The 16,509-nt window shown below is 47.7% G+C and overlaps 1 protein-coding gene across 2 annotated transcripts in view; it reads right to left on the minus strand.

Moving 5' to 3' along the window:
- Nucleotides 1-16,509, minus strand: part of ST8SIA2 (ST8 alpha-N-acetyl-neuraminide alpha-2,8-sialyltransferase 2) — a 58,573-nt gene that overhangs the window by 11,932 nt on the left and 30,132 nt on the right. Inside the window, exons 2-5 of one of the 2 annotated variants that reach the window (XM_019945644.3) lie at nucleotides 12,815-12,877; nucleotides 10,629-10,757; nucleotides 6,309-6,566; nucleotides 1,586-1,879 (exon numbers count right to left, since the gene is read on the minus strand). In XM_019945644.3, coding sequence (XP_019801203.2) covers nucleotides 1,586-1,879; nucleotides 6,309-6,566; nucleotides 10,629-10,757; nucleotides 12,815-12,877 — 744 coding nt within the window. The remainder of the gene's footprint in view (nucleotides 1-1,585; nucleotides 1,880-6,308; nucleotides 6,567-10,628; nucleotides 10,758-12,814; nucleotides 12,878-16,509) is intronic. The other variant, XM_019945645.3, reaches the window with a different exon arrangement.

A 16,509-nucleotide genomic window follows, 5' to 3' on the forward strand; every position in this document is an offset into this window, starting at 1 on the left:
ATACAGACATTGCCCACCTTCTCAGTGATGCCCTACTGGACCCAAACCCTATAGGGCCCAGTGTCTGCACAGAGGGAGGGGGCCATTGTCAGAAATCCATCCCAAGGCCCCTGAAGCCCTCATTCCTGCTCCCTCCCCTTGCTAAAAGGAGAACCCTTTCCCATCCATCTCTCCTGCAGTATTTCCTCCCGGGAGTTCCTGCAAAGGAAGATGTTGCAATCTCAGGATTAACAGCCCGTTTGTTTAAAGGGCTTATTACTGGTGCTTAATGCTATTTTGACAGGTGAAAGTGAGTCAATTATAGCTGGAAATAGTTCTGGCTGCACAGTTTCTTCCAGGTGGTTGCCCATTCCCTAGCCAAGGGACTTTTTTTCTCTTTACCAAAGGGCACTTCGTCTCTTTCCCTCATATCCTCTGACCTCCAAACCACATAAAGGCTTTCCTCCTTCCAGGAAGGAACAATGTTAAAGGCATGGAGCCTAAATCCATGAGATGCAGGCTGCTGCAGCAGCCCCCCTCCATGAGGGGGTGAAGTGAGTGCCAAAGGGAGGCTTGACAGGTCCACCTCCAGGATAAAGAATGCAGCCCTAGCGAGCCTGGGTCCATACAGATATCACTCTTCTCCATCAGCCACGAATGTGGCTGCCTCTCATTGAATGTCTCTCTAGGTCTTTCTTGAGGGCAATGGGTTTCTGTATTGATACCCATCCTAATTAGACCAGTGCTGGTCACAGGCTTGGGTGCCCCAGACCGGGGGTCACCTTTATGAAGACAGCAACAGTTCTTTCTGGGTGGCTCAAAGGACTTCCTAGGGTCACACCAAGTTAGGCTAAGGCCCCAGTGAAGATCATGCCAATGTCCCCCAGAAATTGTCTTATGTCACCAGAGCAGGACTGTGAACTGCCAGGTGGTTGGATGGACCACTGGATGCAGGGCCAAGCTGGCAGTCAGGAGTGTCATGAGATGTATTTGTAACAGGTATCTCACAGTGAATATGCCCAAGAAAGAGCTCTCTTCCTCAACATGCCCAAACACACAGACTTCTTCCAGACTCTCCCATCACAGGGAATGGCGCCACTGTCCACACATCTGCTCCAGCTCTAACCCTGACAGTCATCCTGGATTTCTCTCTTTCTCTCACCCCTTGAGGTCCTTAAATAGAATCCATTAGCAAATCCTGCTGCCTCTACTCCAAACGTTCTAGCAAATCTGACCAAAGCGTTGCATATCTACTACCACTGTCCCAGTCGAAGCCACAGTGATTCCCAACCTAGACTCTTGCAACCGCTTCCCAACAGATATTCCTGCTTTCCTTTTTGCCCCCCTGTGGTTCCTCCTCCACCCAGTGGCTGTCCGAGGATCATTCTCCACACTGCTCTCTGGGTGGGGGCAACAGATTGCTCAGAACTGGCACGCCACATGCCACACGTTTGCCAGCCAGCCTACTCCTCCAGGAAGGGAGGCTCAGAAAGGCCAGGTGACTTGCAGAGGTCAGACCACGAGTGAGTGGTGGAGCTGGGCTGCAAATGCACCTGGGAAAGGAAAACCGCCTCTCGAGCACCCCCCGCACCCCGTGGCTGCTCACCCGCGGACGGCGTGCAGCAGGCGCAGAGAGGGGTATGCAGTACGCACGTTGACGCGGTGCTTCAGGATGAGCTCGTTGACCCACTCGACCCGCTCCTTGCCGCCCCTGGCCATGAAGGCGGGGATCCACAGGATGCTGCCGTTGAGGCTGTGCAGCCGCTGCAGCAGCTTCTCCCGCCACGTGGCGTTGACCAAGTCCTCGAAGGCCCGCTGGATGACAGAGGGGTTCATGGTCACCAGGTCTGTCTTGAGCCCCACGTCCCGGGCGTACTCCTGCACCGGGGCCAGGTTGCACCTGCCGGAGAAAAAGGCAGCGATGGTCCTTTTGGGGAAGCTGAGGCACTGCTGCTTATACTTAACTTTATCCATCCTTGATCTCTCCTTGCATCCTTCTCATCCCCAAACAAAGACGTAGGGCATCCTCCTGAATTCACCAGGCCCTCCTGTCATCCCTGTTCTTTCTTCTCCTGACACACATATTGGCTGGGCCCTTAGCACATACATAGAACCTTGCTGGGCCCCGGGGTTGTACAATGCCTGCCTGTAAGTCAGCCGTCAGCCCACAAGTTGACCATGCTATAGGCAGGTGTGACCTGGTCACATTAGGTGACAGAGTGAGGGCTCTGAAGACACACTCCTGGGTTCAGAATTCAGCTCCGATATTTTCTACCTGTGTGATTCTAGGTAACCTGATCAACCTCTCTGTGCTTTCTGAGAGCTTCCTCCTGGCTAAGGAAGAGCCACAACAGTTTTTTTTAGCTATGACGGAGATCACAACAGCATCCCCTCCCAGGGATTAAGCCAGTGCCTAGACACCCAGTACTTAGAACGTTGCTGGACCACGGTGAGAGCTCAGTACATGTTAACTGTTATCATCATCATCACGGGGAGGAGCATCGGGTGGGCTTCCTGAGGTGGTGACCATCACGGGAAGTCTGGAAGGATGGCAGAGCAGAAGCCCATCTGTGGATAAGGCACCTCAGGAGAGTGTTTCTCCAGCTTGCAAGAGCAGAAGAATCATCTCAGGCAGTGGTTAAAAATACAGAACCCTGGGCTTCCCTGGTCGTGCAGTGGTTGAGAGTCCGCCTGCCGATGCAGGGGGCACGGGTTCGTGCCCCGGTCTGGGAAGATCCCACATGCCGCGGAGCGGCTGGGCCCGTGAGCCATGGCCGCTGAGCCTGCGCGTCCGGAGCCTGTGCTCCGCAACGGGAGAGGCCACAACAGTGGGAGAGGTCCACATACCGCAAAAAAACAAACAAACAACCAAAAAACCAGAATCCCCAGGTCCCTCACCTGGAGGTCCAGATTCAGCAGGTGAGCTGAGGAATTGATATTTAGTCTTATAACCAGGCAGTTTAGGAAACATCATGCTATGGCATTTCAGGCCCAATAAATGTATCACGGGGGCCTAGGGGTATGAAGCAGTGTGGGTATTTAGGGGAAGGCAGGCTCTGATGGGGGCATATTGTGTAGAGGAGATGGGGTGAGAGAGGCAAGCAAGGTGAGATAGCAAAGGGTCTGTATGTCAGGGATGCTGCCACCTGGCAGCCAGTGGGGGTCTGTACACAGTGGCGCCGTGTGACTTTTGTCCTGAAAGACCACACAAGTCGGCCCCATAGACAGGCAGATCTGTGAGAACCATAGAGTAAAGGTCAAAGTACAGCCACACATTGTTCTAAGTGGCTCTCGCCGTGGTGTTTCAGGTCCCTCTTTTCCAAGTGCGTGTGGACCGTTGCGGACGTGAGTCCTGGGAGAGGCAGAGCATGCTGTGGCCGTGCCTCTCAAAGTGCGGTCCACTCATCGGCACAAGGGTATTTGAAATGCAGAGTCTCGGGCCCCACCCCAGTCCTGATGACTCTGCATCTTGATAAACTCAGGTGATTCATACGCTGGTCATGTTTGGAGACACTGGGCTAGAGCCTAACGGAAGGACTTCAGAGACCGCCAGCCCAACCGCCCAGGTTACAGATGATGAAACTGAGGCCCAGAAAGGGGAGTGACACACTCCAAGTCACGTGACAAATGGGCAGCAGAGCCAAGACTGGACTCCAGACATCATACCACTCATCTTGCTGTGCAAGTGTCAAAAAAACAAAACAAAGCAAAACAAAAAACTGTTGGTTAGAACCTGCTCTGGCCTCTGGAAATCCTGGGGCCAGGCTGGGTGGAGCACTGAAAACTCAATACGGAAACCAGGTCAGGAAGGCCGCCTTCAACGCTGCCAGGCTCCCCAGGAGGTGATCAGACCCTGCCAGGGTCAGCTTTTGCCCTCTGACCATACCTTTAACGCCCTCCCGAACTACCCTCACCCCTTCTCTGGCTTCCAATCAGACAAACCTGCCACTTCCCTTCTCCTCTCCCTTCTCCCCTCCATCCCCAGTTTTTCGACTGGAGAGCTTTGAGAAACAGGACTGGACCACTGGGTACGCCAGGCACAGACAGAACCTGGGAAAGGACAACAAACTAAAACAAGCGTGGCTGCGGGGCTGCAGCAGCTCGTGCATCACAGTGGATGCAGGAGTCAGCACACCATCTAATCCCACGTCCTGAGGTCCAGGGAGCTCTGTGATAAGGCCGCTTCCCAAAGCCCGGGTCAAGGCTCTCTTTGCATCAAGAGAGTCCCGATAGAAACGTGAGATGTGGTTCTGCCAGTGCTGGGCTGCTGTTTGGGATGAAACTCGAGGCTCTGTGTGCCCTACTTTTGACCAGGGGACAGCAAGTCCTTGTTTTTGAGTTGGGTTGGGGGTCAGGTATCAGGGCCGTGAGTAACTGTGTCCAAATGTGTCCCCAGGCGACTGGAAAATGAGAAATGAGAATGAGACCTGGATGGTCAAGTACAAATACAAGTTTCTCTGTCGCCCTTCACTTCCCAGATTTTGTCTACAGGAGAATAAAGGAACTAGTAGAATACACCTTAAAAGAGTTTTCCAAACTTGGGCCAACAACTGGCCAGCCCAGGAGACTTTTTTAACCAAACTTTTGTGCTGGGCTCTATCCAGGGGTCAGCAAACTTTTTCTGCAAAGGGCCAGATAAATATTTTAGGCTTGTGGGCTATATGCTCTCTCTGCTGCAATTCTTCAACTCTGTACAACTAATTCAACTCTACATCGCAGTGAGAAAGCAGCCACTGAGGATATGAGAATGAATGGGCATGGCTGTGTTTCAGTAAAACTTTATTGACAAAAACAGGTTATGGGCCATAGTCTGCCTGCCTCTGTTCTACACCAACGGTTCTCAATCTTGGCTGTACAAGATCCTTTTTGACCCACGTCCTAGAGAAATGGAAATAAAAACAAAAATGAACAAATGGGACCTAATGAAACTTAAAAGCTTTTGCACAGCAAAGGAAACCATAAACAAGATGAAAAGACAACCCTCAGAATGGGAGAAAATATTTGCAAACGAAGCAACTGACAAAGGATATATCTCCAAAATATACAAGCAGCTCATGAAGCTCAATACTGAAAGAAAGAAACAATCCAATCCAAAAATGGGCAGAAGAACTAAATAGACATTTCTCCAAAGAAGATATACAGACTGCCAACAAACACATGAGAGGATGCTCAACATTACTAATCATTAGAGAAATGCAAATCAAAACTACAATGAGGTATCACCTCACACCGGTCAGAATGGCCATCATCAAAAAATCTACAAACAATAAATGCTGGAGAGGGTGTGGAGAAAAGGGAACCCTCTTGCATTGTTGGTGGGAATGTAAACTGATACAGTCACTATGGAGAACAGTATGGAGGTTCCTTAAAAAGCTAAAAATAGAACTACCATACGACCCAGCAATCCCACTACTGGGCATATACCCTGAGAAAACCATACTTCAAAAAGAGACATGTACCACAATGTTCATTGCAGCACTATTTACAATAGCCAGGACATGGAAGCAGCCCAAGTGTCCATCGACAGAGGAATGGATAAAGAAGATGTGGCACATATATACAATGGAATATTACTCCGCCATAAAAAGAAAGGAAATGGAGCTATTTGTAGTGAGGTGGATGGACTTAGAGACTGTCATACAGAGTGAAGTATGTCAGAAAGAGAAAAACAAATACCGTATGCTAAGACATATATATGGAATGTAAAAAATAAAAATTGGTTCTGAAGAATCTAGGGGCAGGACAGGAATAAAGACGCAGCCATAGAGAATGGACTTGAGGACATGAGGAGGGGGAAGGGTAAGTTGGGACGAAGTGAGAGAGTGGCATGGACATATATATATACACTACCAAATGTAAAATAGATAGCTAGTGGGAAGCAGCCGCACAGCACAGGGAGATCAGCTAGGTGCTTTGTGACCACCTAGAGGGGTGGGACAGTGAGGGTGGGAGGGAGATGCAAGAGGGAGGAGATATGGGGATATATGTATATGTACAACTGATTCACTTTGTTTTAAAGCAGAAACTAACACACCATTGTAAAGCAATTATACTCCAATAAAGATGTTTAAAAAAAAAAATCTTGGCTGTACACCAGAAGCCCTCAGGCTCCCTGGGCTACATGCCCTCACCCCTCAGACGGACTTAATTGGTCTGGCGAGCAGTCTGGACATTGGAACTTTCCAAGGCTACCGAGCAATTCTAATGGACAGTCAAGGTTGAGAAAGGGGACTCACCCAACTAATCTTGTTTCAACCTTTTGGGACAACTGGCAAAGCTCAACTTAAATATGCCTGTCACTTTGTGTCCAGGGAACCTACTGCGGTTACCTGAAGACAAAGCTGTGGGTGTCAATCTCCTGCCCGCAGCCGCTGTTCAGCAAGACCCCGGAGTTGCCCACGATGGCACAAGTCCCGAAGTGCTTGTTCTTCAGTGGAGAGGTTCTGGGGAGGAGCTCATAGAGGTTCTGGGACACGTTCATTGTGCTGTCTCGGTCGAAGATGTAATGAATAATATCTCCGGGCTTCAGGGTCCCCTTGAGGACAGAAATGTCCTTTTCAGCATCCAAGAACTTTAAGATTTGCTTCCTACGAAAACCAAACACACATGAGGAAAAAGTCTCCTGTTGCTACCTGCCCTTTGCCAACCCAGCTTTTCCTCTCCTTGGTCACCCTGCAGGGCTGACGCAGCCCAGCACACAGGGGCAGCTAGAGGTCAGATGCCCTCCGAGAATCTCTGGTTACACAGTTTTTAAAGTAAAATCTCCAGTTAGGATCCTCACCTTCCTAGGGGCAGGAATAAAACTTCCCTGGTAATTCTGAAAGGATTTCTATCCTTTTTCTGACCACATCTCATCCCGTCTATGTGTTTGACTGGAGAATCTCCAATCTCTGGTTCTGGGCAGAGACTGGCAACACGGCCCAGAGGCCGATCTGGTCCTCCTTCTAGGAGATAGGATACCTGCCCTGGGAAATGACTTCATCAGGACTAAATGTGAGCTCATCATGAAGGGCCCTGGAAGGAAGGGTGACCTGCCATCCTGGTTTGCCTAGGAAAGCATGGTTTTAGACTGAAAGCCTTGTACCCCAGGGACAAACTGTACCTGAGTCTTGGGCAAACCCAGACCATGGTCATCCTATCTCATACTCCCCTCTCTGAGTGGGATTCAGGGCCACCATCTGACAGGCAGTCCTGAATTAGGACCTGGAAACCGGAATGACAGGGGTCCCTCATTCCTCAGTGGCCAATTTTCTTCCCTGGAAGCCTTCTCTGAGCACAGGGGCCTTCCAGGGGGCGAGTGGGTGTGTGGACGCTGTGAGGTGTGTCAACCACTCCCCGTTTGCAGGACTGCAAACATGTCCTGCCGTCCGTGCACTGGTCCTTTCTGTGCTGTGTGCTCCCTGGCCCTCCTCACTGCTGGCTTGTTTGGAGTTTGTAAATATTGATACCTCTCTGGTCCAGAGAGAGGTATCAGAGCAGCGTTGCTTTGTGCTGTTTCAGAACAAAGGTGATCAAAAGACAGCTCTCTAGGCTTCAGCGTGACTTTTAGGGGGAAAGCTCCAGAATCATCTAGCAAAGCACATAGATGGGATGGGATGTGGTCAGAAAAGGGATAGGAATCCTCTCAGAATCACCAGGGGAGTTTTATTCCTGCCCCCAGGAAGGTGAGGATCCTAACTGGAGGTTTCCCTTTAAAAACTGTGTAAACTGCCCCAAAGATTTTTAGAAATGATTCAAGTCATCCAGAGAAGGAAATCTGGTGCCCAGATCACCTGGAATTAATTTCATTTCCTGCAGCTAGCGAGCCCCCATCTAGAACAGACACAATGATGCTGTTCTCTTCCACCAAGCCCCAGAGGAACAGGACTTTCACACGCTTTGCGAATGTGAGGTTTTGCAAGGTGGGTGCCCCATGGCACAGATGCTAACACTGATCCCTGAGAGCCTGTGTGATCTGAGATGGTCACGACCTGTGGTGTATCCCAGCAGGATGCACATTCAATTATTTGGGGAAGTATAAAGAATTCAGAGGCTCCAGGCTGACGCCTGAGAAATCCTGATTCTGAGTGTGGCCCGGGTCTCAGCACGCTTTCAAAGGCTCTGCAGGGGACTCTCAGGTGGGTCCAGGTTTGGGAGCCTCTGGCGTCACCAAGGGGCACCTAGAATGCTCGACAGGGCACAGCGCTCCTGTTCCACTGGTCTTGCCTTATCAATAGTCTGGATCTCGTGCTTTCATGCAGGGGAAACCACTCTTGATGCATAATTTGTATCTCTTGCTGGAAAACAGAGATACAACAGAAAACATCGTTTTTATTTATAGTGCTTTACCCGGGATTACACAACTTTACAAACTAATATGGTCTGGACATTGCTGAAACCTTTGCAATTACTTACCCCTAGAGTATTTAAAAGCAAAGAGAGCCCCCAGAAAGCCCATAGATAAACTCCTCTGTGGATGAATTAATTTCCAACTAATTGTGAGAAATTACTACTGATTATTAAGCATCATTCCAACTCACTCACAGAATCTTTATTATGAATAATTTTGGTGACTAATTGAAGGAAGATGAAGGAAATCCTTTTCCCCCCTGGGTGAAGGCACATTGTTCCTGCCGAGGTAGCTGTGTGTTTGCAGGATCCCCATGGCGGCCACGGTCTGGTCTTCTCCGAAAGGGGGAAATATCCTTTTCTCTACCCAGTGGTGGGAGAAAGAGTGAGTGGAGATTGAGGCGGGCTTGTGCTGGCAGGAGGATTTCACTCACAGGTGGTGTAGTGGGGTGAAGAGTGGCCTCCCCAATATATGTTCACCTCCTAACCCTGGAACCTGTGAGGTGCTTTATTTGGAAACAGCATCTTTGCACATGTATTTAAATTAGGGCTCTCGAGATCATCCTGCTTACCCTGATGGGCCCTACATCCAATGACAAGTGTCCTTAGCAGAGATAGGAGAGGGGACACACAGACACAGAGCAAAAGGCCACGTGAAGACAAGGCGGAGACTGGAGTGACATGGCTACGCGGCAGGGAATGCCTGGAGCCCCAGAAGCTGGACGGGGCAAGGACAGATTCTCCCCTGGAGCCTTCAGAGGGAGCGCTCGGAATTCTGAGCCCCAGAACTCTAGGGGAATCCATTTCTCTTGTGTGAAGCTACTGAGTTGGTGGAAATTTGTTACAGCAGTCCGTTTCCTCGGACTGCCTCACAGGGCTGCTGACCGGGGGTGAGTAACGCAGGTGGCAGCTGTTGGGGTGTAAGGTGAAGGCCGAGGGCCCAGCCAGGGGCCCTCAGAAGAGGCCTTGAATGAGGGGAGGCAGAACGGTGGTGACAGGAGTCAGCTCCTTCAGATGCTTTCTCAGCTGCTAGGGCTCCAATCTCACACCTCTCTACTCCCCACACTTTCTCAGGCCCCAAATCCAAGCCTCAAGAACCTGGGGCTAGGGGCATTTTGACAGTGAGCCCACCTGAAGGGGGAAGCTCCCTGCTCTGTATGGTGGCTATGGTCAAGGCTGACCGCCGTGACCCAGCCCCCTGTTCTCAGCTTCCTCTCCATGATGATGGGCTGGGAAGGTGGGGCTGTGATAGTCAAGGCTTTCCCGTCTGGTCCTGGTTACTGCACCGACCTCCTCACCTCCATTCCCTCCTCCTGATGGGTGCTCCAGCAACACAGCACAAACACCAGACTTCAGGCAGCAGCTTGGCTTGCCTGGCAAACTCCTAATTATCCTTCAAAACCCATTGCTCCTGGCAAGCCTTTCCTGGCCAGCCCTCTTAGCCCCCTTACAAAACGGAGTACTCTCCTCAGTATGATCTATCTCCACCTATTTATATGAGGCAACACCGCCTCATGTGTACATCACACTGCCCTGCTCTATCTTTGTTACATTTGTGCCTCCTGCCAGCATGTCTGATTCATGTCAACGCCCCCGGCTCCCAGCACAATGTCTGCAAGTGAATGGTTGGGTTATACTGACCACTCTTTGCTGCGTCTATCACAGCTCTGTCAAAGTCAAGAGGCCAAAGTGCTGACATTGGAATCCCTTCCTTACAGTTCCCCATTCCCGCCACCCAGCAATGTCTGCACTGCTCTGGAAACATCACTCTGCAAAGATCAGGACAAGGGCTGTTCTCTGGCTAAAACAGACCTCTCCCTTTGTGGTTAGGTGTCCCATCGGCTCCTGGGTCACCTGATGCCCAGTTGTAGCTTTTCTTCATGTCATCAGGGAGTGGCTGCCTACTCAAGCCACACGGGCTGTGGGAGGAGACAGCTCTCCAAAGACCATCGCCGCTGAAAGGGGATGGATGCCAGGCAAGGACTGCTGCTTTGGGGTCCGCTGGGAGAAGCCATCTGTGATCCCCCCGCCCCTGGCTCTCACTGCTGCTGACCCAAGAGCCTCACTCCCTCCAAACCCAGGACCTCAGCCAGTTGCTCCTGTCACTTCCCCGGCCTGAGTCGCCGCACACATGTGCTGGGCTGCCGGGCTTGCCTGGGGTTTTTATTTCCAATTGATCAGTGAGAGATGAAACCTGCCTCAGCGGGAGGTAAACATTTTATTTCTATCCCGACTTCTTTAGATGATGGAGAGCGGCAATTTGCCAGCTTGTGCCAAAGAAGGCCAAGTCTGTCTCTTGTCCTAGAGGTAATTACCACTACCTGATCCTCAGAGAGAGCGTTTGGTTGTGTCTCCACTTGGCCGAGGCTGGTTGGATGTTGCGCTTAAAGCCTTCATTACTTCTGTCAACAACAGCCGGGGACGAGGAGCCATTTATTACAACTTCAGCTCTGGAAGGGGGAAAAAGAAAGAGGAAGAGGGGAGACATGATCTGTTAGCAAGCCAATGACAAGTCTAACAGTTTTGTTTTTGCACAAGCTTCAATGTAAACTTCTTCGGAGGAGCAAAATTGCAGTTATTACCTGAGAAGGGAAGGAAGTCTATTTATCTTCTAGAATGCACCAACTCTCTCCCTCAGGTATTACCTACATATATTCTGGGAGACAGGAAGGGGGTGATGAACTCTCTTTCTCCCCACCCCCAACCCCCAATGTTTCCTCCCAGTGAAACCTAGCCGTCACTGTCCTAATAGTAATACTTCTTCAAGCCGCTTTTGTGAAACTCCGAAGAGCAGTTGAATTAAGAACCAAGTATCATAAGATGGTTTACAAACTTAATAAAGAGGAAACAAAAACTCACATTGGGGCAATGGGATGTAGCTTTATCTCATTATCCCTCGTTTGTAAGATGCCACTTCAAACGTCTGTGTAGTTCCAGAGTTATCCTAGCTCTGTTTCTCTCTCCCACTAGATTGTAAACAGGGGAGTTCCCTCACTCATTTCTATATTCCCCAATGGTCTAACATAGCAGCTGCTAAATAAATGTTTGTTGAATTTGAATTTGAATTTGACCTTGGGGGGGGGGTGCCTGGATGGATGAAGTTTCTGGCTGGCTCTGAATGCCCGGGGCCAATCATAATTCTGGGTGCATACCATCTTTCCACCTGACTCAGGCATTACAGGACCCGCTTGAATTCAGATGTTTGAAATCTATGCTAGTAGGTTTCTATGAAACTAGGTTACAATTACATCTCAAAAGGCAACGTAGGAGCCAGCCTGCCTCTGCCGGATGCACACAGATGCCTGTGGGTCACATCGCAAGTTCCTTTTGTCTGTGCTGACAGCAGATTCTCTCAGTTAGAATGATAAGTGGATTTCTGATGCCAAATTCTGGAGCTTTAAAGAATTCAAAGCAAACAACGATGTCCTCTGCATTTATCTTGGAACAGCCAAGTTAGAAAAGATGAAATCCTTTTAACAGGTCTAAACCCAACGCTCTATTTTGCTTTTTGTAGGTAGAAAGGAATTTATTTGGGGGTGCACTTTCTCCCCACATACCTCCATTCCCAATATTCCTGACTCCTCTGGCCGATATTACTTGTGTGGGATTCAAAAATATGTAACTTTTGCAGAGAACAGAAAATTCAAGGGTTTTGAGTAAGGTGGATGCATTCCCCCAGCCTGCAGGCTTAAAGGGAAGCTATGAAAGGAAACAAGACCTGACCCTTTGCAATTTTTGCTGTTTTCACGAACAGAAGCAGAGGGTGTAGTGAAAAGATTTCATAAGCTGTGTGACTATGGGCAAATCACTTTATCTCTCTGAGCCTGTTTCCCCATTTATAGAAAGAAGGTATAGAAGAGGAAGATATCTTCTGGATGGGGACTGGGTAGGGTCCAACCATAACCAGTGGCAAGCCTGAGTTTGTTGGCTTGCAAGGCGTTTGCTCCCACTCCTGTATCAAGCTGTCTTCTGGCCAAAGACCGTCATCCGAGGAAACACTCTTAGAATTTAGGGTGTGCCTTCAGTAATCAAGGTTAACATTTCTCAATTGACTTCCTAAATATTTTTAAGAGGTCTCAGCAAAGTTCCTGAATGCTCTATTTTCTATCTTTACCTCCTGGACAAGCCATCTACCACAATGAAATTGGGTGAAAGTCCTGATTCCTTTCAGAGTCTCTTTTATTCGGCAAAAATTCAAGTTATGAATAAGCTCATTGGTGGCTCAAGTGCCTCCAAGTGAGTGGGCTCTTTTGCAGAAAGAGACTCTTACTCATCTGAATTTTCTATCTCTGCAGCCTCTAGACCTTGGGCCATTTCACGGACTCTCCTATCGACAACTCCCCCCGCCCCCCCCAAAAGTGATTAGGGAAATGCAAAGCCAAAGTGAAGCGAAACAGATCTCTTTGCTATTTGCTAAGTAAGAAGGGCACCATCCAGCAAAGAGGAGAAGCAGATTAATAGCTGCCTTACAGCAAAAACAAATGAACACAAAATCTAATTTACAAACCTGTTAGATTTGCTATGTAAGCTGTTCACAGCTGATCTGATTGTACCTCTGCCTCCAGAATTCCTGCAAGACAAAGGAAATACATTATTTATAAACCCAGCTCTTCTTTGCAAAGCCCTCTTCAGTTGCCAGGAGATCTCACAGCCCGCCTTGGAGGACTACAGAGAGACAATGAAATCTCACCTAGGCCTCTCCAGAAATGGGCAACCTCCTGGCCCAGCCACGAACCCAGGCATTTTCAAGGAAGTAGGCCTCCTAGATCCTCCCCGGCCTCTCACTTGGACATTGTTTCAATTCTCACCAAGGTTTCCACTTGAGGATTTCATTTGAGCTTTGAGACAAACTCCTTTGTCTCCTCTGGTTAAGCCCATAGGCTAGCACGCTTGAGCCTGACTAAGCACCTGCTGCAGCATGACTCAGTATTTCCTTTAGCCGGACTCATCCTTTGCCCCTGGTCTTCGCTGGCCGTCACTCACCTGTGGTAAGACGTTGTCCATCACATGATCTCCAAACTTGAGACATCAGAAGTCCAACAGAGGCAGCAAGACTGACTCAACCAGTGCCTCCAACCAAATGTGAGAATGATTTGCTTTTTGGGGGCAGGAAAAATAATATTTAATGGTGTCACTTTACCAGGGAGCAGGAGATGGGTGAGTAATGGGGTCCTTTGCGTCTTCCTCTGGAGGAAAAGGTTTTTGGAGTAAAAGCATTCTAAGGCCCTTTCCAGCCCCACCATCTCTTCAGTTCTGTCAGATTCCATTCTGGATGGGGGCCATGAAGTTTCACCCTGCTTCGCTAATCACACTGGGCCAAGGGGAGAGATGAATCCATCTGCCCCTGGTACCCAGCCCACTTTGTGCTCTGTGTGTGTTTTTTTAAAAGTTGTACGTGAGACTAATTATTTTTATTAAGTTAAATCGTTTTTTCACCATTGATTTACAGGATATGTGGTTTGAGGAGATATTTCTTCACACTTTTCTCATTTTTTTTTTGGAGAGCTATAATTTTTTTGCGATTTTATTTTAATTTTTGAATTAACTTTTATTGGAGTATAGTTGCTTTACAATGTTGTGTTAGTTTCTACTGTACAGCAAAGTGAATCAGATATATGTATACATATGTCCCCTCTTTTTTGGATTTCCTTCTCATTTAGGTCACCACAGAGCACTGAGTAGAGCTCCCCGTGCTATACAGTAGGTTCTCATTAGTTATCTATTTTATACATAGTATCAATAGTGTATATATGGCAAGCCCAATCTCCCAATTCATCCCACCCCCCTTTGCCCCACCGGTGTCCATACGTTTGTTCTCTACGTCTGTATCTCTATTTCTGCTTTGCAAATAAGATCATCTATCATTTTTTAACATCTACCATTTTTTAAAAGTTCCATCTAGCCTTTCAGTCAAGGTGTTGGCACACTCCAAAGAAATAATTAAAATCACTGCAAAAGCTGTATATTTAAAGAATCCTGTGATTTAATAAGAACTCTTTGGGGGAAGTTAATGCCTAACTCCTCACTGGTTTTAAATCTGGATTTTTCTATCTGCTTTCTTTAGGATTCACATACTTGTAGATATAACATTGTGTGTGTGTGCGCACGCGTGTGTCTTTTCCTGATAGACTGAAATGTCCTTTCAACGTTATTTGGCAACAGGAAATATTCTGCCTCTTAGCTGGATGACCAGGCAACAGGACGTGTGCTATGACTCACCCAGTGCCTCATCTCAGGTCTCCCTTCAGGTCTCAAATTTCATTACACACAGTCTAATTCTTAATTACACAGAGTATCATTGGTTCTTCACATTTAAATCAATGCGTAATATCTCTTTTTTGTCTCTCTTCATTTACCCTTGGGATGGCGGCTTTCTCACACATCTAATCCAAGGGTCTGGGAATACCTGGCCATCTCTGGCCTGTAGCCATAATCTACTTAGGTCGGCACCCAAGGGCTTTCCTGGGCCCGCTGCTGTCCACATGACACTGACCTTTCACATGTCCTGACCCTGACCCCAGTCCTCAAAATCAGCACTCCTTGGGGGAGGGAAGACTTGCTGGGCCAGATATTAAGTCAAGTAAGTAATTAAAAGTGTGGTCTTAGCTCAATACTAATGAAAGGTTATTGGAACAAAAAAGATTGTCTAGAAATGCTGCACATGAGAATTGATGTATGATTTTTAAAAATCATTATCAACGAGAAATTCAATAAATGGTTTGAAGTAGTTGATTAATAATCTGGAGGTGAGTTGGAGGGAAATCATGTAAGTGTTCCCTGACTTATAAATTTCAAGTGGATTTAACTAGTGTTTCTCAGACTTTAGTAATTCTCATATTCCTATCAGCAGTTTGCCATATTTTGTTTATCACCCATACTACTATCTATTAAGTTTTTAAATGGACTCATCTTTTAAAAATTTCTTAACCTACACAACACCATCCGTGAAAATATGGGTTCGATATCATGATTATATACTCATTTGAAAAGAACACAAAACCATTACCACAAAAATATTTACCAGTGGAATTCCTAAAATCATCTTACTTATTACCAAGCATACTTATAGCACCTCTGGGGAAGACTGAATTAAACAGTTAAATATTTAAAGAAGGCAACCCATACAAAGTTGGTAAGAAAATGGAAGAGGATATTTATCAAATCTTGATGAGGTGTGAGGAATATATGTGAAGGACTTTTAAAATTCAGAAGTGGAAGAAGAAATCCTAAGAGAAAATATAATTTTAAAAAAACCTTCATAAAAATTTAAAATTCTGCTTATACAAACAGCAAACCTCAACAAACTCTGCTCAGCACCTTTCTTGAAATCTGAGAGGACTCCAGGTGAGGTGAGCACTACATCTGTGCATCTATCTGGTTTAACGCAACCAGGGGTTTGGAGAGGACTCAATGCTGAGCAACAACTTCCTCCTGCTTTCTCTTCTCCTGCCTCCAGGCCAGGTCCTGGGGAGCATCCAGTCCTGCTGACGTGGGCACCACAAACCATGCACTTTTTCATACCAGTCCTTCCTCTAACTCTGGGTTTCCCCACCTCGGCACTATTGATATTTCAATGTGGGTGTTGGGGGTTGGGCAGCTACCTGTGCATTGTAGGGTGTTCTAGCTGCATCCCTGGCCTCTACCCACTTTATGCCAGGAGCAGCCCTCCCCACACCCCCAAACTGTGACAACTAAAAGTGCCTCCAGACATTGTCAAATGTCCCCTGGGGCAGGGAGGCAAAATGGCCTCCATTTGAGAACCTCTGCTTTGATGTTTGTTTTCTACCTAATGCCTCTGAGAAGATGAATCCCCTCCATCAGCCAACCCATCCCATCACCTTCCTATGCTAAACCCCAAGCCCAACACCTGTGCTTCCCCTCAAAACCATCTTAGTTTTCAATTCTCAGCCACCTTTTCCTTCTCTTCCTAAAGCATTCTATTACAGCATTTGTCACCTTTTCATATTTAATTATTTCATGGAATCACAGATGGGAGACTTGAAAGAAATTTTGTCATTGACATAGTCTAAACTCCTTCTCTTATAGTTGAAGAAACCAAGGTCTAGAGATTGGTTTCTGGTTTCGTCTTCCTCAGCTGCTCGCCACACTAGAAGGGAAGCCCCTGGATTGTGGTGCATTAACCATGTCTTTTACTTTCTTTATCTGATGCTTTGACATCTGGGACCTTGCTGACTGTGGAGG

The sequence above is a fragment of the Tursiops truncatus genome, chromosome 2 (genome assembly GCF_011762595.2).
Source record: "Tursiops truncatus isolate mTurTru1 chromosome 2, mTurTru1.mat.Y, whole genome shotgun sequence".
NCBI classification, from domain to species: domain Eukaryota; kingdom Metazoa; phylum Chordata; class Mammalia; order Artiodactyla; family Delphinidae; genus Tursiops; species Tursiops truncatus.